The sequence below is a fragment of the Vicugna pacos genome, chromosome 3, assembly GCF_048564905.1.
Source record: "Vicugna pacos chromosome 3, VicPac4, whole genome shotgun sequence".
Taxonomy (NCBI): domain Eukaryota; kingdom Metazoa; phylum Chordata; class Mammalia; order Artiodactyla; family Camelidae; genus Vicugna; species Vicugna pacos.
Genome location: NC_132989.1, coordinates 14,027,677 through 14,052,613, shown reverse-complemented (window position 1 = coordinate 14,052,613; position 24,937 = coordinate 14,027,677). Strand labels below are relative to the sequence as shown.

The following is a 24,937-nucleotide window of genomic DNA, read 5'->3' as shown; positions in this document are numbered from 1 at the left end:
GCAAGAATCTTAATTCCTGATAACCCGCAGGCCAGAGCACCCCAGACCCACCCACTTTTTTCCTTAAATATTTATTTCCTTTAAAAAAATAAGCAGAATAACTAAAAGGAAAACAAGGAATTTCTTTGTAATTATGCATTAATTTAATCATCCTTAAATGTGGCTTCTAAAGCTATCTTCATTATCTACCGTTTCAGCTATAAGAGCCTTTTTCCTTAAGTCCCTGAATGATTCTCTATAAGATCCTATTATTCAATCTATCCTTATTTATTTCCGGTACTTTCCCATTCCTTGTCCTCCTCCAGAGCAAATTTAGTTGCTATTTTTTTCAGACCCACCCACTTTAATCACAAACCCAGCGGCTAGATAAATCAGAAAGGGGGCCTATTGTAATGCAGCAGGGCGCTGCAAAGACCCACTTCATCTTCCTAGACCTTTAGGGTTTCACAGGGAACTGGGCCCAGGAAGCATCTGGGGTGGGGCTGGGAAAGCTGTTTCTCTAGATTCTGCTCCGACAGAAAGACACTGGCTGAACCTCTGGATCCTGCTGGCAGAGCAGGCCAGGACCTGGCTACTTGAAATAGTCTTGGTGGGGGACAGTTCTGGGCTTGAAGATGAGGGCTGGGCCACAGCTCTCCCCTCAAAGCACAGACACACAGTCTACCCCCAGGCTCAGACACACTGACTCCTGGAATGTCTGGCTTGAGGGCAAACAATCTGGTTTTCCCCCTCCCATCCCCCTACCATGCAATCCCCCTTTACCCATTCTCAGCCCCTTATTCCTGGGCCAGAATCCCTGAATCCCTCGAAGGCCCTGGGAATGCAACGTCGGGACGTACCCACAGCCAGCATCAGCTTCTCAAAGTCCCCGGACAGCTCCCCTCGGATGCTGGCTTCGATCGGCTTCCCTGTGGTCTTCAGATACTCATCAAACACTGGGCCAGACAGAGAGACAGGGGTGTTGAGATGCCCTCGTAACACTGGAAGGAACGGGGACTGCAGAAGGGGAGGCACAGTGGCCAGGAACGGAGTGCCACCCGGAAGGCAGGGTTGGCACCTAGGAGGTGGCAGGGAGGCCGTGCGCGTCACAGCCACTGCGCAGTCATGCTGCGCCTGCCGAGGGGCTGTGTGTGCCTCCCACTCCAACGTGAAGACGGGACCGGTGCTGAGATGGAAGGGCCGAACACCCTGTGAATGCCTCCACTCAGGGACTAAACAAACCCCTGCCTTATAACATCAAGACCAGTGCTTGGGTTGAAGATGAAGCAGCTATCACGCTTCATTAGCAGAAAAGGAAAAGAGAGAGGAATGCTTGGCCCAACCCCAAGGGGGCAGCTATAGGTCTTCTCTGGAGCTTACCCAACCGAAGATGCTGCTTGCTGCGATTTCCCAAAATGTAAATGAACTGGGCTTCATCTGTTCCCCATTTCAGTTCCCCTGCCTCGTACAGGTCCTGAAGGGGAAGAAGTGGGACTTAACTAGAAGAGGAAACCTCAGGAGACAGAACTCACAGGCCCAGCCATTCCCAACTGCTGCCGGTTCCCTGAACATGCCAGTAACTGGTAGCCTCAGGACCTTTGCATACACCTTTATTGCCTTCTCCCTTTCTGTCTGGGGAAACTCCTATTCAACCTTTAGTGCCTTGATTAAATGTCCCATTTGTTCTCAGAGCACTTCCTGATGCCCCTAGGCAGAGTTCTCTTTCCCTCCCTCCCTCTTCTAGGCTTCTACAGCTTTCTATTTCTTTATGGCTTTGATCCACTGTGTATTATAGTGTTTCTATGCTTGGCTCCCCACTATATTCCCCCAAACAACAGGAATTATGTCTTACATTCTCTGTATCTACTCCTGCCGTGTTACTGGCACATAGTGGGGGCTCAACACACCTGGAAGGTATGGTATATCCACAGAGAAGGCATTTGTGTGATTAATATATGCCTATTTCTCCCAGTACCGTCTTTGCTCAATAGTAATTCCCCAATGCTCGGCAGAGTGCCCAGCACAAAGTCATTGTTCAATAAATATTTACTAACTGAATGATTTAATGAACAAATGACAAAAGCTCCAAAATACATCTCATCAATTTTACATATGTCGTGTACCTTTGAAAGATAATGTAAGCCCCTTCTCCAACAAAGCACCGTATAAATGATGGCCGTGAGTCAGTTATTTCTGGTACCTGATGAGAACTACTTCGCCTCCAGCCCTTCCCCAGACACCCAACCTCTCCCCTCTCTCAGGGCTCCCTTGCTGTGCCTCGGGACCTCCATCGTGCTTGTTTACCTGGACGTCCTGTTGCACCAAGTCCTCGCTCACTACATCGTCCTCCTCCCTGGTTCCCTGGGCGGAGAGACAAGGGACATGTGGTTCAGATGCCAGAGCCAGGGGAAAGCCTGGGTGCTAGTAGTAGAGACAAGGGAGACTGGGAAAGCCGTGGTAGCCCGGAAGCATCCAGGAGGAGTGACTTTCAGCTGCTACTGGATCAAGACTGCAGCATCTATTCTGCAGGGAACCATAGGGTCCCTCCCACTGGCTCCTCCCTTCATCCTTGGAGCCTGGACCAAACAGGGGAGTCCTGAGAATAACCAAGGTCTTTCCAGGTGTCCCGATCCCAAAGGACCCAGAGCCTTGTACTGAGAACATCTCTAAGGTCAGGACTCCTGCCATAAGTTCTGGCATGGCCCACGAAGCCCCCTACAATATAAGAGATAAAAAAGTATGCATATCTGCATTCTCTTAGGGGCTCCTGTACCTTAACTCAAAGAATTCACCAGTGAGAACTGGGCCCTGGGATCTGAACTCACAAACTGTGAAGGCACCAAATCCTACTACTGGTGTTCCTGTCACTCCACCCACACCCGATGCCCCACTGATAGAGGCGAATCCCAGGGGGCCAGGCGCCAGCCGTCCTGGGCTCCTAGGCTACCTGGACAGAAGAGGTCAAGCCTATGCTTATCTCCTCTTCCCCAGGATGTGCTTTCCAGGATCTCAACCCGCCCCCCCCCCCCCCCCGGCTCTCTTTGGGACTGAGCCTAAGGTCACAGAGCCGGCACGCTTACGGTCCCCGCTAAGGTGTTAGATATTGAGGAGGCCACATCCTGACTCCGAGATACGGGCTGAAACTCCTGTCTGGAACATGTGCTTCGAAAATGGGGGCAAAGGTCACACTTTCCCACTCCTGAAGTTTCTCCTGATCACTCCCCGGCTGCTTAATGTGGAATGTGGATTGTTACGGTGACGGGAGGAAGAGGACTGGGAGCAGCTGCTGGCACATGTGTGTGGCGGGAGGTGAAGGGAGTGAAAGAATACATAAATTAAGACGTGGCCTAATTCATACATAAACCTTTCTAAAGGTTTGGTCCTTGGAGCAGGGCTTGAGACACCTCAGTGCCTGTTCCCATGAGGCCCGCAGTCACAGAGGCTCCTGCGGGGCCGGGCAGATAGAGGGGAACTGGCAGGGTGGGAGGTGTGCTCCAGGCCACTGCAGAAGGGAGGCCTGCTCTTGCCAGAACTTTCAATTATTCAAAAGAATCCAGAGATCAGGTTTTCGAACAAAATCTCCCTCGTTTTAAATGTTAGCCACAAACTCAGTGTTTCTTTAAAAAACACATTGTGGGGAAAATGAACAACGGAAAAAAAAACCCAACTTGGCAAGTGGAATCCAGCCGTGGACACCAGTGTGCAGCCTCTTTGGCTTTTTTCTACGTCCTCCTTGGGTGGGAGGGAGCAGCAGGGCTCGGCTGCAGGAGATGGAAGGCAGGCAGCCCCAGAAATGCCACGGCCCTGCTGGCGCCCCTGCTGGTGTCCTCAGGTACAGGTAGTGGCTGGGGAAGCCATGGCAGGAGGGAGGCTGGAGAGGAGGGGGAAGGGGTGCATGTGGAGAAAGAGGACACAGGAAAGGATATTCCTGGGCACAGAGAGACAGGGTGTGTGGAAGGAAACGCAGTCACCTGCTGGTGCAAACCATGGGGGACAGAAGAGACCCTGGATGCTCAGACTCTACACCCAGGTAAGCCAGAGAGAAACCATCTCAAGTTTGAAGATAATCAAATGGGCAGAGAGGGAGGGACAGCCACAATGAGGACTTTACTCCCGAGAAGCCACCCTTGTCTAGGGAAACAGGGAGAAGGTGTCCACAGCCTTCAGTAACCCAGCAGAGAGCTTGGGGATGGGTGGACCAACCTGCAGCAGGACCACGAGCATCTTCCGGAAGTGGCCGGAGGTGTCCCCAATGACGTCAGCTTCCAGGTCTCGCTCATAGGCTGCAGGGAAGGAACACAACCTTAGTCTCATCCCCAGGACACCCCAGGGACCCAGGAGAATGGTCCCTGCTGCCCCTAAAATGATCAGGTATTTGTTACAAATCCCGAAACCCAGTCCCCAGGATGGCCATGGCATGACCCAGGGTGTATTTTCACAGTTCTTTGTACTGAACTGGAATCTGCCCACTGCTCTCTATGCCCACCTATGCCGTCTGACTCCGGACACGGCCATCACTCACGTGGACAGTGCCTACAGCCTTCTGACTGTTCTCTCTGCTTCTCCAGTCCACAGCAACAAGAGTGACCGTCTTAAAGCCCATAGTGATCACGGGCTCCCCTGCGTCCAGCGGGACTTGGAATACACATCTCTTTCTCCTGGTCTGCAAGGCCCCGTGCGACCCCGCCTCACCCTCATTGCTCTCGCCTCACACCGCACACCAGGCTCACTGTGCCCTAGTGCATCTGGACTTGCCGTTCCCTCTCCTGCCTGGGTCTTCTCCCCACTCTTTATACAGCTGGCTCCTTCTCATTTCCTTCCAAGACAGGCTTCCCCGATCACCTGTCTGAATCACATCCTCCCCAGTTAAAGCCTGATGTTTGTTTTTTCATCTGTTTCCTTCATAACTCTTCACCACAACGTGTCATCATCATGTTTCTTTATTTGCCTCTTTAATTGTCTATATCCCCCGTTACCTCATTAATCTAGAAGCTCTCAGAGGCAGGGACTACACAGGGACCATCGTATCCTGAGAACCTAGCACACTGCCCAGCACAGAGCTGGAACTTACTGGATGGACAGATGGATGGAAGGACAGATCAGAGGGAAGAAGGAAAGATGGATGGATAGAGTCTTAAGATCCCTACTCTTGCAATCACCCTCATACAGTATGTGAAAAACCTGCATGGCCCCTCCCACCCATCTTACCATCTTTGTACGCTGCCACCAGCTGGTGGATCTGCTCATTGGTCCGGGAAGCCAAGATCTCAATGAGGCACTTCTCATCGGTACCAATGCCCTGAGAGAAAAGAAGGGCCATGTGAGTCAAGGGCTGGGATGGGAGGCCACCTGCCGCGAGGTGAGAACCTGGGGTGGCCAAGCTAGGAAATCCCCAGCACACAGGGGGCTCCGAACAGAGCTCTCAGGCACCGATCTGGAGCTGCTGCCCAGAGAATCAAAAGACATGGGTTCTAGGTTCGCATCTGCCTGCAGGTTGCTTTGTAACCTTTCATAAAAAACTGTATCTTTCTGGGCCTCAGTTTTCACATCTGTAAAATGGAGATGACACTAGTTGCTCTGCTGAACTCACATGAAGATTGAGAAGGTAATCATCTCTGACACTGCTAATTTATTAGTTTGTGAAACAAATTCATGTTTAATAGCTCATCTGAGGCAAGGGTCATAGCACTTTAGAAACTGTAAAGTGCTCAGTACACTCAAAGGCTTTTGATCTCTCCCAGCTTTGTAGGGAGCAACTCTCCAACTCCACCAGACTGAGCTGGCTGCTCATATCCTGAACACACCCCCACCCCAACTCCTGCCATCTCCTCTCCAATCTGCAATGACCTGCCCACTCTAACCAACCAAATTCTCTCCAGCCTTTGGGCCCAGAGCCATCCTCTCATCTTCTGTGACGCCCTTTCCAGCCACCCTAGCCCAGGGAGTGCTCTCCTAAATTCCTTTAGGATGCCCTTGGCCCTTGGGTGTTGGATACAATCTGTTTCCACATCCCTGAATCCTGCTTCCTCAGGACTGTCAGCTGCTGGGGGGAGCAGGTGTGAGCCCCACATAGACGTCTGTCCCACCTCTGTCCATCTGGAGGAGACTGCACGCCTCTGGGATGGGATGCGGGCAAGCTGCCTCATGAGGCAGGGCCCACGTGCCAGGGGTGTGTAGGGCTCACTGAAGACCTGCTGTAGAGGCTGAAATCTCCCCATGAACCACTCCCCAACCCCAAACACACATGCAGACCCACACCTCTTACCGAGATGGCATCTTTCATTTCTTTGGCATCACCATAAGCAGGTGGCCTCATCAGACCCACAATCAGTCGTTCAAACTTCCCCGTCAGCTCATACTTCAAGTCAGCAATGAGGTCCTGGTGGGGGGAGCAGGGGGGAGGAGATGGAGGAGGATGGGGAAGAGCAGTTATAATGATAAGAATTACATTTAACAAGCACTTACTCTGTACAGGCACTGGGCTAAGTAATCTCATTTAATCATCACTCCTGGAGGTACGCATTAACATCACCCTTAAGACATGGGTTTAGAGATGCCAGGTAACTTGCCCAAAGACATGCAGCTTGCAAACGGCAGGACCAAGTGCACAGCACTGTGCCTCCTCCTCACCGTTGTTTACTTGTTTATTGTGCATCTCTTGCACCATCTGTGAGTCTGCAGAGTTGACACCCACCCGTGTATTATTCACCTGTGTAGCCCTAAGACCTAGCAGAGCGCCCAGCATGTAGCCGGTGCTCTAGATGTTATCTGTGGCTCAGTGGTCCCTGCCTGACTGAGAGAAGGAAAAAGGAAGGCAGAAGTGAAGGCACAGAGGCTGACCTGGGGTAAAATTTCCAAGAAAGGCCCCGGATGAACACACAGGTGAATGCAATCACTCCCCCGTCCCCATCCCACAACCCTCTGGTTGCCATGGTTACCTTGCCATAGAGGGACTTGTAGTTCTGGCAGATCTCCTGCCTCTGCCTGTTGCTCCGGGAAGTGATCAGCTCCAATATGGCCTCCTTGTCACTGCCTAGAAGAGGGGAGGCACCTGTCACCCCCTCCCAATCTGCCTCCAGGAAGCCCGCCAAGGCTGCTCCCTACAGTCCTCATCAGCCTTCTGTGCATGTGAGGCAGCGGCGTGGGAGGGGAGGCTCTATGGGGATCTGACAAGCCCCGGCTGAGGGGTTCCTAGCACATGTGTAGTATCTGAGCTCGCAGGGCCCATGAATCAGCTCCTCATCACGTGAGTAAGAAAAACGAGGCACAGAGAGGGGCCAGGACTCACCCAAGGTCTCCCAATGGGCCTGGCTTAGGAAAAGCCAGGTGTCCTAACACACAGGATGGGGTTCTTTCAGTGACAAGGAAAACAAAAGAGAATAATAAGCAGCAAGTTCAAGGCAGTGGTTACCCCTGGGAGCAACGGCAGGATGATGTTATCAGGAGGGAGACCAACCACAGAGGTTTCAACTCTATGAGCAAGCAAGTGCTACTTCTTAAGATGGACGGCAGGTCTACAGGTGAAGCTTCTACTGCTCTTTAGATCTTTTTTTATTGGTCTGGAATAGTTCATTTTAAGATTATGAAAAATAATAAAAGAGGAGACCAAAGAATGAGTGAGTATGTGTCACCATCTCATCCCCCACGACCGAAAGGGCTCTGGGCTGCGCCCACATGTGGGGACACCCCCGAGCCCCAGTGAATCCTGCTCCGCAGGCCCCACCCCCGGCGCCGGCACCCACCGAAGCCCTTCATGGCGTTGTACAGAGTCTCGGCATCCTGGCTGGGGTCAAAGTCAGGGAAGTCATGAATGGAGCCTCGGTACTTGGCACCCTGCAGAGAGAAGAGCACAGGTGGGCTGCTGACCTGGCCCCGAACTCACGGGGCTCTCAGCCCCAATCCCAGCTCACGCCCCCAGCCCTGCCCGGAGGCTGAGTCCATGCTGAGCGCCCGGCCCCTAACATGCAGCGCTGACCACAGGAAGCCCGGGCAGGTATCCGGAGGACTCTCCCTGGACCTCCTGCCCGCACCTGCCCCAAGGATGGTGCCGCTTCCCCGCGGGAGGGTGGCTCAGCCAAGCCCATGGTTCTGCACCGCTTTCCGAGGACTCAGGAGAGACAGAGGCCAAACTGAGCACAAGGGGTGGAAATGGTTCCTGCAAGAGTAACAACTCTCACCTCCCCCCCACCCCAGCACAAAGCCCTTTCACCTCCATGAAATGCGACTATTTTACCATCTTGTAGAAGCACTTAAGATGATCTCTATCATAGAAATAAAGAAACCAAGCCCCACAAAGGGACGCGTCTTGCTGGGGTCACACAGAACCCAGATCTCTGGCCTGTTCCCCTTTGCTCTCCAGCTCCAGAAACCTTGCAGCTGCCGGCTTCCGAGGGTGGAGTCTCAGCCTGGAGGCGGGAGTTGCGACGGGACCAGAGCCACCCTCAGAATCAACGCCCAGACAAGGTGCTGCCCCTCTGGGGCCAGTAAACTGAGCCGTGAACTGGCATCTGAGGACAAGCTGGCTGGGTCCTTGAGGTGAAGGCGGGGAGAGGCAGAGCCAGAGAATCTTAGACATTGAACCTGAATGCACAATGGGCTGGTTCACAGAGAAGTCAGATGTCGGTCAGCCTCATGGCCCCGAGAAGCATGGGGCCCAGGAGAGCTGAGGATGCTGGAGCCCAAGGCACTGAGCACACAGTACAGTGACAGGGCACTTAGCCTGTGCCAGGCCTGGTGCAAAGGGCTGAAGACTCAGGAACAAAGAGGACCTGAGCCTGACTTTCATGAGCTTCTGACCCAGTGAAGGGGAGAGACTAGCATACAAATTAGCATAGAGCGTGTAATAAATACCCCACGTAACAGGCAAAGTAACATGGGAAAACAGTGGTGGGTGATTCCAGCTGGATGAGGGAACCAGGGAAGGCCTCACGGAAGGGGTGGGATGGCGCACATCACCGTGCCGTAAAGGAGTAAGAAGTGCAAGGGTGAAATGAGTCTCCGGCCATCTCCTACGTCTCCCAGGGCCCGCACTGCACGCTCCGTGGTTTACATCCGCCACTGCTGGCTCCTCCTAGGTATGCACGCGTGGGTGCCTCGTTGCTATTTAAAGTTCTAACAGGGCGGGTGACCAGAAAGGGACATGGCCCTCTTCCCGCCACCAGTGAATCCCCTGCAACCTGATCACACGCCTGGGCAGAGAAGGAAAGAGTAACACAAGCCAAATACTTGGACCAGAAAACAGATCCTCCCTTTAGAAAGCTCCATGAGTGTGTGTCTTGTTCACTGCTGCGTTCCCAGCACCGAGCTCGGGACAGTGAGACATGCACTCACTGTCTGTTTCCTGGGTGGACAGGTGCATGGGTGGAGACGAGACTATGAATACCCTGAGCGTATCAAAGAAGACTTCCTGGAGGGGAAGTCTAAGCTGAGCCCTAAGGTAACAGTTGGTAAGAGTAACAGCTGGCCCAGTGGGTGGGAGAGGGAAGGAAAGGGCTTCAGACAGAGCACACAGCATGGCCAAGGCCTGGAGCCAAGAGCAAGCAAGAACATTCAGGGAAGCCAGCCCAGATTCCCCAGGGCTCACCCAGATGCCCAAAGTCACCCAAAGTCGCCAAGTTCGTGGGATTGTAAGTGGTCAGGAGGGCAGGAGGAGCGGAGGAGAAGATGAAAGCGTAGCCCCAGGAGGAAGGGCAGAGGTCCCAGCAGCAAGCTGACACCCTCCCCTCGCTGCTTCTCCTTCCCCTCCCCTCTCCTCACCCAGTGCAGGGGTGGAGGCAGGGTTTGGGAAGAAGCTGCAGCTGAAAGAAGATAAGGCAGAGCCATGCTGGAGGAAAGGAAGTCTAACTGCTGACACAATGCTCGATCAAAACGTTTCCTTAGCAGCTTGGCCAGCAGCAAGGCAGCCTCCCCACTACGTGGGTCTTAGCACAACGATAATAAAATCTTCTAGGAGGCTACCTGCCAGACTAGTTATCCCAGGATCACAGGCACAGGAGGAGGGGGTGCAGGGGGCCTCAGCACTGGTCACATTTAGAGATGTAGAGACAGTCCTTGAAATCACCCAGGTTTCCCAACATCGGTCAGTGTCACACCAAATCAGTGAATTTTGCACCTCCAAGCACCACCTGTGCAGCTGTCCCCACTTCTCCTCACCCCGTCTGCTTGCCACTCCCCTGGCAGACAGGTTCCTGGCCTCAAGTACCAGTGATGGAGGGGAGGGGTGAGCAGAGAAGGGACTTTCCGCCCTGAAATATTCAGCAGGTCCAGATGCCAGCTGGTGAGCAGCCTGGACCCCGGGGCTCCGAGGTCTTGGGCCCCACCCAGGCCGCTGCTAGAGCAGGAGTCCTGAGGCGTCTTGGGAGCTGAAGCGACATGACCCAGAGAGATGGCTGCCTGGCCAGGACTCTACCAAAGAGCTGCCTCTACCTGGCCAGACCCAGGTCTCATCTCTGCCACTCCTGGAGTTCCAGGCACCAGCACCTGCCCCCCTTGCCCTGTACCTAAAGTGTTCTGATGCCCATCCTCACGTTCAAACCCAGAACATCCCTGTGAAACAGAGGCCGCAGAGCCATGCTTCCAGCCCATCCTATGACACCGCACCATTTCTTTACATCTTTGGGCCTCCAGTTACCCCCTTCTGGAGGGAAAGATAGGGAAAATAACACAGTTACCACCGTAGAAGTAGGTGGAGGGTGATCTGGCCCAGAGAAACGAGGGAGCGACTTGTTCTGTTCGTGTGTGTGTGTGTGTGTGTTTGGAAGAGGACACATTATGAGCAGAAGTGGGAAGCTAATGACTGGGAGCATTCATCACAAACTTCACCTCAGGGGAAGGAAGACCTTTCTCACACTTCTCTAGCACAGCCCGACTGGTGATAGTTTGACTTATAATTTTTCAACTTTATGATGGAGCAAGAGCAATACATATTTAGCAGAAGCCGTTCTTCCAGTTTTGAAATTTGACCTTTTCCTGGGCTAGCGATCCGCGGTGCAATCCTCTCCCAGGACACTAGGCAGGGGCAGTGAGGGGCAGGGGCAGTGAGGTGCAGCTCCCGGTCAACCACGTAATCGTGAGGGTGAACAGCCGATACACTGACAGCCATTCTGTACCCATACAACCACTCTGTTTTTCATGCACGATGGCAGGCTACCGTAGTGTTCTAAGCACATTTAAGGAAAGTGAAGCTGAGCTATGCTGTTCAGTAGGTGAGGTCTATTAAATACATTTTGACTTAATGATGTTTTCTTAACTGGTTTATGGGGACGTAACCCCCATTGTAAGTCGAGGAAGATCTGTATTGTCTTCAGTATCCTCCTCCCTACTCCAACCCTTGCACTCCAAGCATCCAGACTGCTTTTACTGCCCTGAACACACTACGTTTTCTCTCCTCTGGCACTCTGTTCCAGCATCCCCTCTACCTAGCCCACTCTCAGCCCTCTTGCTCTTCCCGGAGTCACTCACTCCAGGCAGCTTTCCCTGTTCCCTCAACCTGTGTGCCCCCAGGGCTCCTTTACTGGCCCAACCAGAACATCAGCACTGGGAATGGGGGGGATCCAATACAACCAACTCAGCCTTACGGACAAGGGACCCCCTAAAGCCCTGACACCCTGGGACTCTTGCTTTTAGGATATCTACTGGCCCCTGGTCTATGGCAACAAGAAACCACAGGTCAGCCAGGCAGACAGCATGGTCTGCGAGCACTGGAGTGGGAGTCCAGAGGTCTGCACCCTAGGTTCTGGCCACTCTGGTCTCCCAGAGCCTGATCTGTCCACCTGGGTCATGCAGAACCCTGCAATTCGAATGCCTCTCAAGAAGTAGCTTTGGGATGATTACAGATGGGAAATGGGGAGCAGCAAGATTTATGCCTTACTTCTCTGCTCATAAGCACTAGCACTCTCCTCCTGGTCAGAGAGGACACTGGCGCAAAGTACACTCCTCAGAGGCTGATAGGGGGTCGTGGGTAAGACTCATGAGTATGGACCCTGTATCACATAACACACTGTGCGCTTCAGACAGTGTCAATAGATGTCCTTAAGGCTCTTGTTCATAGGGTGTCAAGTCATGAAGATGGGGACAAAGCTTAGTTATCACTGTGCTCAACCACCTCGTAATGGAAACTGGGACCCCAGAGAAGGTTAAGAACTCACCCAAGATCACACAGCTCCTGTACTATATCTGTGGACAACAGCTGTGCGACTGACGTGAGGGACCAAAGGGGCCAAGTCAGGCGCCCCGTAGTTATAATTTCCCTTTTCAGCTCCATCACTGCAATGACCACGTCTGTTTCTCTAAGGCCAGACAACAGGGATCACTCTCACCTGGCACAGAATGACAGCTCTGACCAAGGACAGAACCTAATCCTGGCCACACATAGGAGTAAAAGCTCCGATACACCTCAAGTTCTACAGCCCAGCAAAGTGCTCACAGAGCATGAAAGCTGTGGGGTGGGGGGTGGGGTCTCCCAAGTTGGGAAACTTAATCCCAAATGCATGTGACGGGGAACATTTTTGCCTCCAGAGCAGAGAGGACCCTCTACTGCTTCTGCCTGTTCAGTATCCATCTCCCTTCCTGGGGCAACCACTCTTCAGCCATGCAGTTCTGGTGGGACCAACTCCACTGCCTGGATCCAAATTACCCAGGCCCAGTCAGTGAAACCAAACCCAGGACTTTTCCTGGAATCATTTGGAATAAATTATGTTGTTTTCTGTAGGCTGCCCAAGAAACAGAATGGAAGCCTGGAGATTCTGGTGGCTAGCATGATAAATGAATAAAGCCCAATTGCCCAAGAATAAAGCCACCCAGAGGAAGCCCAGTTCATACAGGCAGAATCCTGACAATATCATGTGGGCCCCTGGATCCAGCCAGACCTGAAGCCCTGGACTTCTCAGTCATGTGCACCAGTACACATCCTTTCTGCTTAGGATGTTGTGTGTTGTTACTGGCCACTTGCATCTGAAAGAGCTGTGACTTGTAACAGGAATGAGCAAAGCCTGAGAACCTCTCCAGCTCCTTTCATACTGAAGGAATCAGGGATCTGTACAGCAGGCCCAGTGACTCTAGGAGGAGCCCAGTCCCAGAGAAGTACTTCAGGAGGGGAGAGGCTCCTTACCTGTGCTGGTTTGGCCATGGTCTCAGGTTCTGCAGCAGCACAAAACACTGTGGAGAAAGGAAAGCCATGAGATTTCCCTGCACTCTGCTCCCCTCCATACTTTCCCCTCAATTCCTTCATCCTTCCTTCCTCCCAAGGGAGAGTCTGCTACCCCTGCTGTTTTCTAGCTGCTGCCAGCCCTTCAGGTTAAATCACATCCAAAGACCTGGCTCAGGGCCAGATTTTTCCGGAGGACAATGGAAGGACTAGCTGGTGTCCAGACGCTCACACCAGGATGGGAAAGGGACTTGGAACTGAGAGGGAGAGAAAGCACGACCACTGACCAGCATGACATTCCTCCAGGCCATGCTTTCCCAGATGCTGTCTCACTTAATCCTCTTAGCAATCCTTCCCAGAATCAGATTCCCCTTTTCTGGAGGAGGAAACAGAGGATGGGAGCTCAGGGGGGTTAAATAATTTGCCCAAGATCATGCAGCTTAAAACTGAATTCAACATCTAGATCCCAGAGTCCACGCCATCTGCACCTGGTGTGCTCTCATCCCAAGTCACCAAGAATGGTTCCAGGTCTGCAGACACGCACTCAAGGGGCTCCAGGTTACCTGTTGCAATTATCTGAAGGGATATGGTTTCTTAAGCAACTACTCTGATTAGGCACTGCTCTAGGAACTGAGGATACAACAGTGAATAAAAGAGACTTTCTAAAACATGAGCTTCTCTGGAGCTTACTCTACAATGAGGAAGAGTAACAAACACATACGACAAAAACTGAGAACAAACGATGAAGCCTGGTTGGGAGAGAATGACAAGGGGCGTGACCCCAGGTGGAGCAGTCAGGGGTCTCATGAACCACGTGGATCCTGGGGGCGGTGCTGTCAAGGAGTTCAGTGTGGCTGATGTGATGGCAGGGAATGGGGAGGGGGCACTGGCAGGATGAGGGGGTTGGGGACCAGTGCTGAAGGCCACTGGAAAGACTGGGTCTTTTTTCTCTGATGGGACAGAGGTCATGGGTCAGGGTGGGGACTGAACAAACAGAGGACACAAGACCTCACTGAAAGAGGTGTCAGGGACAGGGTCTACAGCAAAGGAGTAAGAAACAAAGATATCTTACCTAAAAAGACATGCGAAAAAGGATGTCACTGGTTTGGAAAGGGGAAGAGAAGAGGGAGGGGCTGGGTGACTGAGCGCTTGGGCAGGAAGGCAGAGATGGAAGAGAAAAGATCCTCTCAGGATAAGAGGAGAAAAAGGACCAGTACCTCCCATTCTAGTCCAGATTGCACGCTTTAATCTTTTTTAACCATGTCTATGTATCACTTTTTAAAAGCAGAAATAACAAACTCTGTCAGATTTATATTTAGTAAGACCTACAAGTTGCTGAACTAGAAAAGAGAGTAGAAGCGAGGAAGACACTTAACCTCAGCGCTTCCTAGTTCTTCAAATATCAATCCCCCTACCAAAAAAAAAAAAAAATCTAAGGGGAAATGAGCCCCTGTTGTCCTCAGCACATAATCCTGCTCTCACTCTGGGGCCACTGAAGACCCTGCGACATGGTGGAAGAACACAGGTGTGGAGTCAGGCAGACAGACCTGGATTCAAGTCAGTTTTGTCACTGGTTAGCTATGTGACCTTGGGCATATTGCTCATCTCTGCATTCAAGGTTATCTCAAGTATAAGACCCAGGCTTTCCCTTTCCTGCCTTGGAGGGATGTTGCAGGAGAGGACCTAACTAGGTCAAGGCCAGGCAGAGACATGGTCTCAGCAGGCGGGGGCATTCAGGGTACTAGCAGGAAGCTGTGAGGCGCAGGCTTTGTCGTGTTTGCCTGGTCCCCCAAATCAGTCAGCAGACAGACACGAGATGGGCTGGGAGTGAAGAGCGGACGGCAGCGAGCTCACTGCAGAGCTTGAGGAAACCCTGCTGTTTCCCTGACAACCAGGGGCCCTCGGTAGGAACTGCAGCTCTCCTCAGGAAATGGAAACCCCCCACGGGGCAAGAGGGCACCCACAGCTCCCCCCGGCTCTGGCCAGGAGCCAGCTCTGGGTTTCCTCACGCCTGGGGGCCAGTGTGGGTAAAGCGTGAGGGAGCTCCAAGGCCAGCAGAGAAACAGGGACCTCATGAGGCCCAGAAAGTCAGCTGAAGCCCGTCAACCTGCACTTGCGGCCTGGAAGCATTTTCCTTTGGCCTTGCTGCTGGAAACTTCAGCTGCTGGCGGCAGCCCAGGCCCATCTGGACGGCTCAGAGGAGGAGCCTCCAAGTCTTCGGGAAAATGCTCTGAGCTCTGACAGCAGTTTACGTATGCCTCTTGTGAGTGCACGTCTCGTGTGTACATGGAAAGCAAACTTCTTACAGAACTTGATGTTCTGATTGCAGTTCAGGGGGCTGAGAGCCAACAGCACCCCTCTCTGAGAACGCGGGGAAGCTCTGGAGCGAATCACAGAGGCGCCATCTACCCTGGCTTTCCGAGGGGCTCTGATCCCTCCCAGAGCAATCCAGACCCCACTTCTCAAATTGCCTGAATACATGTTTTATATCCAATGTTTCAGAACCCCAGAGGGCCCTAACGCTCCACTACTCCGAGCCCCTCACTTTCTAGGCGGGGTAAAGGCGTCTCAGAGAGCCAGGCCCCGACCACGGCGACATCCCTGCCTCCCAGCCCCAGGTCATAACAAGCCCCCACACCGCTATTGGCCCTGGCTGCAGTGGGGCGCTAGGAAGAGGTCAAAGGAAAAGACCCAGGCTCTGCTTCCCAACCTTCCCTCTGTAACCTCAGACAAGCCAGATTCCCTCTCTGGTCCTCAGTTCCTTCATCTGCATAATGTGGATAATATCACTCCCCGTTTAGGGAAGCCCAGAGTGGATGTGAGAAGCTTTTGTAGCTATCAGTTAGGGATTCTTACAGCAAAATCACAGAGTATCAGTCCTAGGAGAGTTCGCCCCCAGGCCACAGTACTCCTCCCTATCCCCACCCCACCCTCAATATGCAAGTTTCATCATCTTGGTTGAAATAGCTTCTCAAGGCTGGCAGGTATGGTCGCTCTAGACCAGTGCCTCTCTCCTCCCAGGAACCCTGGATCTCTTCTGACCTGGATTTCTAGGCGGGCTCACCGTGGCTGATCATTCCAGAAACCCATTCAAGGGTAGAGTTCCCTGGTGGCCTTGTGCTGCTGTGGCCACTTCCTACCTCAGACCCTGGGGCTGCAAGCAATCATGATTCCTTCCTCCCCCTTTGGGAGCTCAGGACTGACTCTAGGAGAACGCTCCGGGGTAGAGAATACCAGGGCTGGTGCAAATGCAGTGTTGGGGAAACCCAGAGCGGGACAGAAGGGTCTTTTCCCAGTCCTGCAAAAGGCACGGGCTTGGAGGTCAGATCGAGTCCCAGCTCTGCCCCTCACCAATTTGTGATTTTGTAAGTTACCTAAATGATGAATCTCAATTTCCACATCTGCAAAATGCATATAAAAAATACCTCCCTGTGTACTGAGAAATAAATGAAATAATGGATGAAGAACCCTTAGCACAGGGCCTGGCACACAGGAAAGGCTCAATACATGGTGGCTTTTATTGTCCCAAACATTCACAAGGGAAGCAGCGTGGCATCGTAATAAAGAATGCAGGCTTTGCAGTCATGGCCTGAGTTCAAATCCTGAGGGCTCATCACCTGGGGTGAGTTATCTCATTTCTCTCTGACTCAGTTTCTTCATCTCTGAAATGACAATCTCAAAAAGTTTTTGTGAAAATTCAATGACGTAAAGCAGGTAAAATACTTAGCAGGGCCAGGTACAGATTAAATCCTTAGTGACTTCAGTTACCACCATCACCGTTATCGGAGCCGTGGTCTCCAACGTGGGGTCGTGGGGTACTGGGCACGGAAATCTATGAGATTATTACAACTTTCTACATTTGCTTAAACTGTACTTTTCTGTTCCGTTTTTGATATTTGCTACACATACATAAAGTTAAAGACACCCTATTAGGGGTTCAGGCTGATAAAAGTACACAATCAAGAGTTTGGACTCAATGGGATGAAGCAGAGGAAGGAAAAGAAAGAGGGGGTAAGAAACACCAGTGAAAAAAAAAAAGCATTTCTGTCCTCAAAAGGCAGCCTGTGTGCTTTGGAGGAATGGAGAGCACTTTTGGAGAGGATGGAGGGAATGTTGAATATAAGGGAGTGAGTTCAGATGTGTATGGTGGAGAAGGGTTATAGCTCCAGTGGTAGGGTGCATGCTCAGCACACAAGAGGTCCTGGGTTCAATCCCTGGTACCCACTCCAAGCAGAAACAAATGAAGAAACCTAAATATCGCCCCCCCATAAAATAAACAATACAAGCAGATGTGTATAGGAAGGGCAAATTGAGAGGAAAAAAACACAGTCTGGGAGATTTATGCAAAAAATCACCCAGACCTCGGTGCCCCAGGAGTGAGGGACTGATGTCACTGCTGTGACCATTCAGCTACAATACTCACTTCAATGCAGGCCCTCTGAGCTCAACACTCAAGGCCCCTGATATCCTTGCTATGTATCTGCCCTCCCCTCCCTCCTTTTCACCCACCACCACACCCACCCTCTAACCCCCTAAACCAGGAGTCTCTTTCACCAGCGTTTTCTATCCAGCCTTCTAGCAGCAAAACCGGTGCTTTTTTCAATTCTGGCTTCATTAATACCACCCGGGGAGTTTTTCAAACTTACCAAAGCGTAAGGCCAACCCCCAGAGATTCTGATTCAATGGTTCTGGGATGAGGCCTGGGCTTTGGTAACTTTTAAAAACTTTCCTAGGTGATTCCGCTAACTCTTCTAGGAAACCAGAAGGGACTTCTCCAGGGCTTGGGTCAACTTTCGGTGGATGTATCATTCCTCTGTTAGATGGAGGCTGCTTGTCTCCAAGGTATTGAGGGAAAAAAATCTTTAAATATGCACAATAATTCTTAGAGATACGCTTGTTCTGCCCTATCTGATAAAGATCCAGTGGACTTCCCTTCCCTCCCCCACCTCTGGTGGAAAAACCAGTTTGCCTCCATGTATAGTTCCTTTCACTGTAAAGGCGGCAACTGACTCTCTTCTGAGCTGGTTCTAACAGCTGCCTGAATAGAATAAGTAGAATAAAATGCTTAGTACACGATCATTTTTATATCTGTGTGGGTCATGATTTTACCTGTTCTTGAAAATTACTGTATGTTTCCCTGATGCACCCGCAAGGATTGTTGGGTGAAAGGTATGGGATGGTTTTCATGTTTTCTTTAGTGACTCCCTTGAAAAATCACAAAATAAAAAGAATCATCTGGCCTAGTGGTTTTCAAAGTCATTATACAGCCACGAGAGGAAGTAACTTGAAGGGTTAAGTAACCTGCCCAACTCATGAAGAAAATTAGTGATTAAGCAGGAGCTCATTTTTTAAAAGATATTTATTGAGCGTCTTCTGCATGCCCACCGGCAGGAGTTGGGGGCAGAACAGAAAATGAGACAGACAAGTCTCCCGCCCCCACATAAAGCTGACAGTCTAGCGCAGTGATCTGCAAATTTCTCTGACCCTGTATACCAACAGTAACAAAAGAGAAAAAAAGATCGTTCATCATGATAAACAAAAATATACTTTCTAAGCAGATTAGAAGCACACATAATAAGAGGTCTAACAGCTTCTTCCTGTACCCCAGAAAATCATCTTTAGTGCCTCCCAGGGTGAGTGCACCCCACTTCGGAGGCCCCTGGCCCATAAAATCTAGATCCTTTCCTTTCCCCTATTGGGATGGCTCCTCCCCCAACCCTCAGGGAAACACCCAGGACCAGCTCCTCTGCCCTCCAGGGTCTGCGTTTAATGAAGCCAGAGGAAATGCCATTCCTGGCCCTGGGCCTGGGCACACCCCCCAGCTCTGAGCACTTGGTTTCTTGGAGAGCAGTGTCTTTCCCTCTCCTGATGCAGAAGCATCGATCCTCAGACTGGACAAGGCCCCAGGAGATCATCAGGCCATCCCAGGTTTGGAATTGGACTGGCCTGGGTCTGAATCCCAGCTTGGGTCACTTCTGTCAGAGACAGCAAAGCGAAGGGTCCCCCAGTGCAGAGGGAGGGGCCAGACTGCCCGAGACTGAAGACTGACTTGCTACTTAGGAGCTGTGTAGCCTCGGGCACATACTTAACCTCACAGGATGGGAGCTGAAAATAGCACCTACCTCAGAGAAGTTGTGGTGAGGATGAAAAAAACTTAAGACACACCTAGTGCTTAGAAGATGCCCTGGCATACAGGACACACGATGTCAATGTTAATATTCTTTCTTCCCTCAACTCTTGAGGGCTGCATTTCCACATCTGCAAAATGGGCACGGTAACAGCATCTAACGTATCAAGGGTTCAGCCGAGGCCTGGTAAGTTGGAGGGGTTCAACAAATAATAGAATTTACTATTTCATTATTACTCACCAGGACACTGTTTTGCAGATGAGGAACCTGAAGCTTAGGCCACCTGCCTTTTCAAGTGCCACACCCTTCTGAGATTACAGCAGTAGCTCTTGATTCTCTGGGCAGGGCACTCCGTAGTTTGCAAGGCACTTTTTCATGATGCCATCTTATAGTCCCGTGAGGATGTACATCAACCTCATCCTCATCTTACACATGGGGGGGGGGTGGTCTGAGGCTCGAAGAACCCAAGGACAGGTGTTCCTCCTTAGCCAGTCTCAGTGGGCACTTTTCAACCCCAGGAGGAAAGAGAGTGTGGCTGGATTCCAAATCAAGAAGTTTAAAAAAGATAAAGGCATCTCCACCCAGACTTCCTCTCCTCAGTTGAGAGGGAGGTGGAGGGAACTGCATGCTCAAAATCAGGGTAGAGACCACACCCTGTGCTTTGTCCCCACCCAAGAAGCATCTTGGAGGGGCTAGGTGGGTGAAGCTGGTGACACTACCAGACCTCCCCAGAAAATCCTAGAATGGCACAGTAAGAAGAGCCAGGCAGCCCCATTTTACCAACTCGCATCCCTCTAGAGAGGAAGGCACTAAGGCCCAGAGGGGTAGGATTGTGCCCAGGGCCCCAGCTGGTTAGTGGCAGGGCAGAGGCTGGGACTAGGTGTGGCTAGAGCCTCGTGGCCCAGGACTCCCTCCGGGTGGTGCCGCAGTGCAGATGCTCCAGACGCTGGCAGCCGCCCAGTACTGCAGAGATCCCCGACCCCGTCCCTGAAATAAGCCCAAGAGGCCAGGGCCCCGACTTCCCAGGGGCAGCCCCCTCCTCTGACACTCGCAGTCTGCCCCAGCAACAGCTGTGGCCCTTATCCTGAAACCGCAAATATTTTCTGTATCCCAGCAGCCTGGGCCTCGGGAACAAAGAGAGGAAGGCAAAGGAAGATGGGTGAGTGGCTGTCACAGCTGCAAAGGGGGATGAAGGCCTCGACCCCACCCTACTTCCACAATTCTAAGTCTAAAACAGTTGAATCCTAGAAGCAGCAGCCAGTCTCACACTTTGCTAGAGACCATAACTAAGGCCCAGAGAGGGAAGGCCCCGCCCAAGGACCCTCAGCACGGGGAACTGTAACCCAGCTTTCCACTGACCCCCAGGCCAGTGCCCTTGGCAATGGTGCAGCCTTGCCAGCCAGAAGGACAGGGTCCATGGGAGCTGAGGCTGGGCGGTCATTCACCTCAAAAGGGAGGCCAGGCAGGTCAGGATATCCCATCTGAGGCAGTGAGGCCAGCAATTTAAGGTGTGCTTTGGGCAAGGAGGAGGGAGAAGTGAGGGGAAAGGGCGGACTCAGGGGAAACCAGAGTTTTTTCACTGACCCAGGAGCCATATGTCCAAATTTGGCATTTTCGGGGAAGACCCACCAGGGTTTAGAGAAAAGGAGGGGGAGGGCGGAAGTAACGAGTGGATTGTCCTCACAAAGGACCCCCCTCCCTTCCCTTGCAGGGACTACCAGGGTAGACCGCGCTTCCCAAGCCTTTAATCATTCCTTGCAGCTGGCAAATAAATCAATTTTTACAGCCATTGTTTCCTCTGAGGGGGCTGGGTTTATCAGCTCTGGACTTGGAGCAGGAAATTGAGGCTCAGAGAGGGAAAGCTACTGATTCAAGGTCACACTGCGAGTTGCTGGTGGCGCTGAGATTCGGACTCAGGGTATTTCACTCTTATGCTAGTTTTTGGGGAGTCATCTGAAGCCTCCAAACTTTGGAAAGGCCAAAACTGGGCTGAGGCGTAGCAGGAAGAAGGGTGGGGCCTCTGTCCCACCACAAGGCCCCTGGAGCCCAGCTGGGAGTCTCCCTTAGTGGTCCCAAGAGGACGGAAGGGTCCATCGGGGTCCCGAGGTGTGGACAGCCTGTCCCTCATCAGCATTGCATACAAAGAGCCCTCTCCCAACCACACACACAAGCCGCCTCAGGTGCGGCCGGAGGGTCTGACTCTTTATACCCTCATTCTTCGGCCTCAGCTACACCCTTCCCTGCGGGTCCTTAGACCTCCGTCCAGCTGCCTCCAACCCCGGGCCTTCCACGCCCTTCCAGCCCCGCAAAGCAGGGCCAGGCGCCCTCGGCCCCTCCGCCACACCCTCCGCAGCGCCCGCCCGCCCGCCGACCCCCTCCACGGCCGCAGCCCGCGCGCCGTCCGCCTCCGCGTCTCCGCCTGCGGCGGTGGATTCGCTCCACCGCCCGGCCCCAGACACGCCCTGCCCGCGACCCTCTCGGGCTACCGCGCCCCGGGGGTCCCGGTCCCCGCGGCCCCCACCCCCGCGCCCCTCCCGCTCCGGGGCGCCCCTCCCCGCGGGCGGCGGCAGGGGTAGCTCAGCGATGACGGGGCGATTATTGCTCACCCCCGCGTCCCTGCAGCCCCCCGGGGCGGGCGGTGTCCCACGGGGCGATCTTGTCTACGGCCTCAACCCACTCACCGCGCGGCGGAGGCCTCCTGGCGCAGATGAGCAGACGGACGGACGGGCGGAGGGACGCGCAGACGCGGCGCTCGCTGGGTCGGAGCCCGTTAGCAGAGCAGCAGCAGCCGCAGCGCCGGAGCGGGCTGGGAGGACAGTCCTCGGCTCCGGGGCGGGACACGTGGCGCGCAGGGGCCAATCCGGCTCGCCCCGCCTCCCCTCCCCCCCTTGCCCACCTCCCAGGTTCATTTGCTCCGGGAATCTTAGAATGTCATCAGTCGGGAGGGGCCTCGCCAGGAGAACCGCCATCCGTGCTCAGACCCCAGATCTGAGACCTGGAGAAGCAGGGAGGATTCGGCCAAGGTCAATCGGCCAGTCAGGGCTAGAAGTCAAAGCTCCTGCCTGACTCCCAATTCTGGACACTTTCCTCCAAATTCCTACTGCTCGCCAAAGCTTTGTTGGGAAATAGAACCTTGAGATTTGACCAAATTAAGGCCACTCACTTTATCTGCCTGATGAGATTCCAACCCTCAAGAGCCCATCAGGTCTTAGCCACTTTCCCAAGGAGAGCTTAGAGAAGTTCTGTTTTTTAACCACAATCATACAGCTGGTAAGCCGTGGAGCGGGGATTCGAACCTGAGCCAGGTGACTCCAGGGAGTGCGTTTATTCTAGATTGACTCTGGGGAGTGCATAGTCCAGGGAAAAGTGAGAGACCAAGAGACCAGCAGTTATAATCTAGAGCTGTGGATAAAACCATAGAATTATTTAAAAAGTGATAATGTCTTTGGGAATCCAGAGGATGAGAGGGGATTTGTAAAGACTTCCTGGAGGAGGTGATGCTGCAGTAAGATCAGTAGTACTTCCCCACCCCTTAGAAATTCTGCTTTGGTGGAAAGATAGCAACCCTGGGCTGTCACTCAGCTGCTGAGTCTTCATGGGCAAGACGCTTAACCGCTCTGATTTTCAATTTGCTCATCCAAAAGATAGGGATAATCAAAGTTTCTTCCAAAGGTTGTCCTCAATCTGTCACTAGTTTAGAGAACTCTAAGCCTCTAACAAGGGGACTTGGTTGGAAAGTATGTTGTTTCATTTATTCATTTCCCAACAAGCATTTATGGAGCATATGCTGCATGCTGGGCACTGAGCTGGGAGGCTGAAGGAAGCAGATGGAAAATGAGGCCCTGACCTGCCCTCATGGAGCTTCCACTCTTGTGGAAGACAGATGGTTAGGTCATTGTTATAAGAATTAGGCAGCTGTAATCTGGAAACTATAAAGTGCTCTGATGGCCACAGCAGATGGACCCAGCCAAACCTAGACCTCTGGATGAGAGTGATGTTAAGTTGTAACCAAAAGATGAATGGAATCTAGTAGGAGACTAAGAAGAAATTAAAACAATTACCTTAAGATAAGATGTGCTGTCAGTGGTAGCAATACCTTCTGAGATAGAATATGGAAGGGCTGACCCCAGGGAGGATGGAGGTGGGGGTCCCCTCAAGCATCATTACAGTATCTGCTATGTATTGAGCATTTTCTAGGAGCCAGGCATTGCTGTAAGCGCTTTACTTGCAATGTCACATTGAATCCTCACAGCTCATTAATAAATATTTATTCAGCACCTACTCTGTGCCAGGCACTATTTTAGGAGCTTTGTCAGCAAACCACATGCAGATCTCTGCCCTCATGGAGTCCGCATTTCCATCAGGAAATGAGAGAGACACACAACAAGTAACCATGACAATATGTTAGTAGGTGACAAGTGCCACGGACAAAATACATGAAGAGTCCCAGGATGACAGGGGACACTGCAGTGTTATGGAGGGTGTTTGGCAGGGGCCTCAGTGAGAGGGTGAGATCTGAGCAAAGCCATGGAGCAGGTGAGGCAAGTAGTGGAGCTGATGGGAGACCTGTGGGAAGAGCGCTCCAGGCAGAGGAACAGCTGGAGCACAGGCTCCAGGGCTGGAGCAGGCCTGCAGTGTTGGAGGAACAGCAGAAAGTGTGGCTGGAGTCCAGTGAGCAGGGAGGAGAGTAAGGGGGCGGGGAGGTTGAGGGGGTGGGGTTGTGGGAAGAGCCTGGAGCTCCAAGATCTGAAGGCAGGAAAAGATAGATGTCCCAGCCCCAGAAGAGGGAGACTGAACTTGCCTTTCATTTGCCTTTTGCTCCATTTGGGTCCTCAATGGACTGCAGAGGACCAGCCTCTTTGCTCAGTCTACTGAATCAGATGCTAATCTCATAGCTAATCAAATGCTTACTGTCACAGATACACCCAGAAATCATGTTTTACCTAGCTCTCTGGGCAGCCCCGTTGTGAAAGGAAAACCAAAATGGATTTGGGATTGTTGAGAGCTCTCTAAAATGGAGCCTGGAGGCAACTGAGGAAGAGTGACTGGTGTCTGTCTTAGCCTGGATGGAATCTGACCTTTTGAGCACTGGTTGTTCTCCAGAACATCTATTGTCACCCAGAACACCTGCCAGAACCTCAAGGTATTTATCAGACCCTTACCCTAAAGTAACCTGTACAGCCATCCCTTAAGGACAAATCTTTACTTTCTTGTGTCGGAGTCCAGCCTCCTGGTTTTTGCCTTTATAAGCCCTTGACTCTTTCTCTTCCCTGGAACACTCTTCCAGTTTTACCAGAATCTGTGTCTCCCAAATCACAATTCTTAAGACCCCAAATAGACTCTTATTTGCAGCTGTCTGCATTTCTTCAGTTGACATTACATGGTGTCAGACGAATGGGATACAGAGTGACCTGCCTTGTCCCTCGTTCCAGCACAACCATGGACTCCAGTAAGATACCTGCTCTGTGTTTCTTTGGTGGTCCTGGATGGTGGCGGTAAGTCCTCCCGTACCTGAACCTCCCGCCTTGATAGAGGTTCTACTTTATTTTGGTGTCGTCTGTGCTGGCTTCTGTTTTCGGGACTTCCCATTTCAGCCTGGTGAGTAATTACTCCTGGAAAAATGGAAAGTTCACTTTCTAAGGGTAAGACTGTAGAGCATCCTCCTTCTGCAACTCCTATTGGGTTT

General features: G+C 52.2%; 1 protein-coding gene across 4 annotated transcripts in view; it reads right to left on the bottom strand.

The window, feature by feature from the left end:
• ANXA6 (annexin A6) overlaps positions 1-22,086 on the bottom strand; it is a 46,853-nt gene extending 24,767 nt beyond the window's left edge. For 2 of the 4 annotated variants that reach the window (XM_072954437.1, XM_072954458.1), the window contains exons 1-10: positions 21,933-22,086; positions 13,088-13,134; positions 7,722-7,812; positions 6,918-7,012; positions 6,245-6,358; positions 5,188-5,278; positions 4,183-4,262; positions 2,284-2,340; positions 1,360-1,453; positions 840-935 (exon numbers count right to left, since the gene is read on the bottom strand). In XM_072954437.1, coding sequence (XP_072810538.1) covers positions 840-935; positions 1,360-1,453; positions 2,284-2,340; positions 4,183-4,262; positions 5,188-5,278; positions 6,245-6,358; positions 6,918-7,012; positions 7,722-7,812; positions 13,088-13,105 — 736 coding nt within the window. In that variant the 5' untranslated portion in view covers positions 13,106-13,134; positions 21,933-22,086. Of the gene's footprint in view, positions 1-839; positions 936-1,359; positions 1,454-2,283; positions 2,341-4,182; positions 4,263-5,187; positions 5,279-6,244; positions 6,359-6,917; positions 7,013-7,721; positions 7,813-8,212; positions 8,336-13,087; positions 13,135-21,857 lie in introns of those variants that run through there. The other 2 variants (XM_072954443.1, XM_072954449.1) reach the window with 2 other exon arrangements.
• Positions 22,087-24,937: the final 2,851 nt, after the last annotated feature.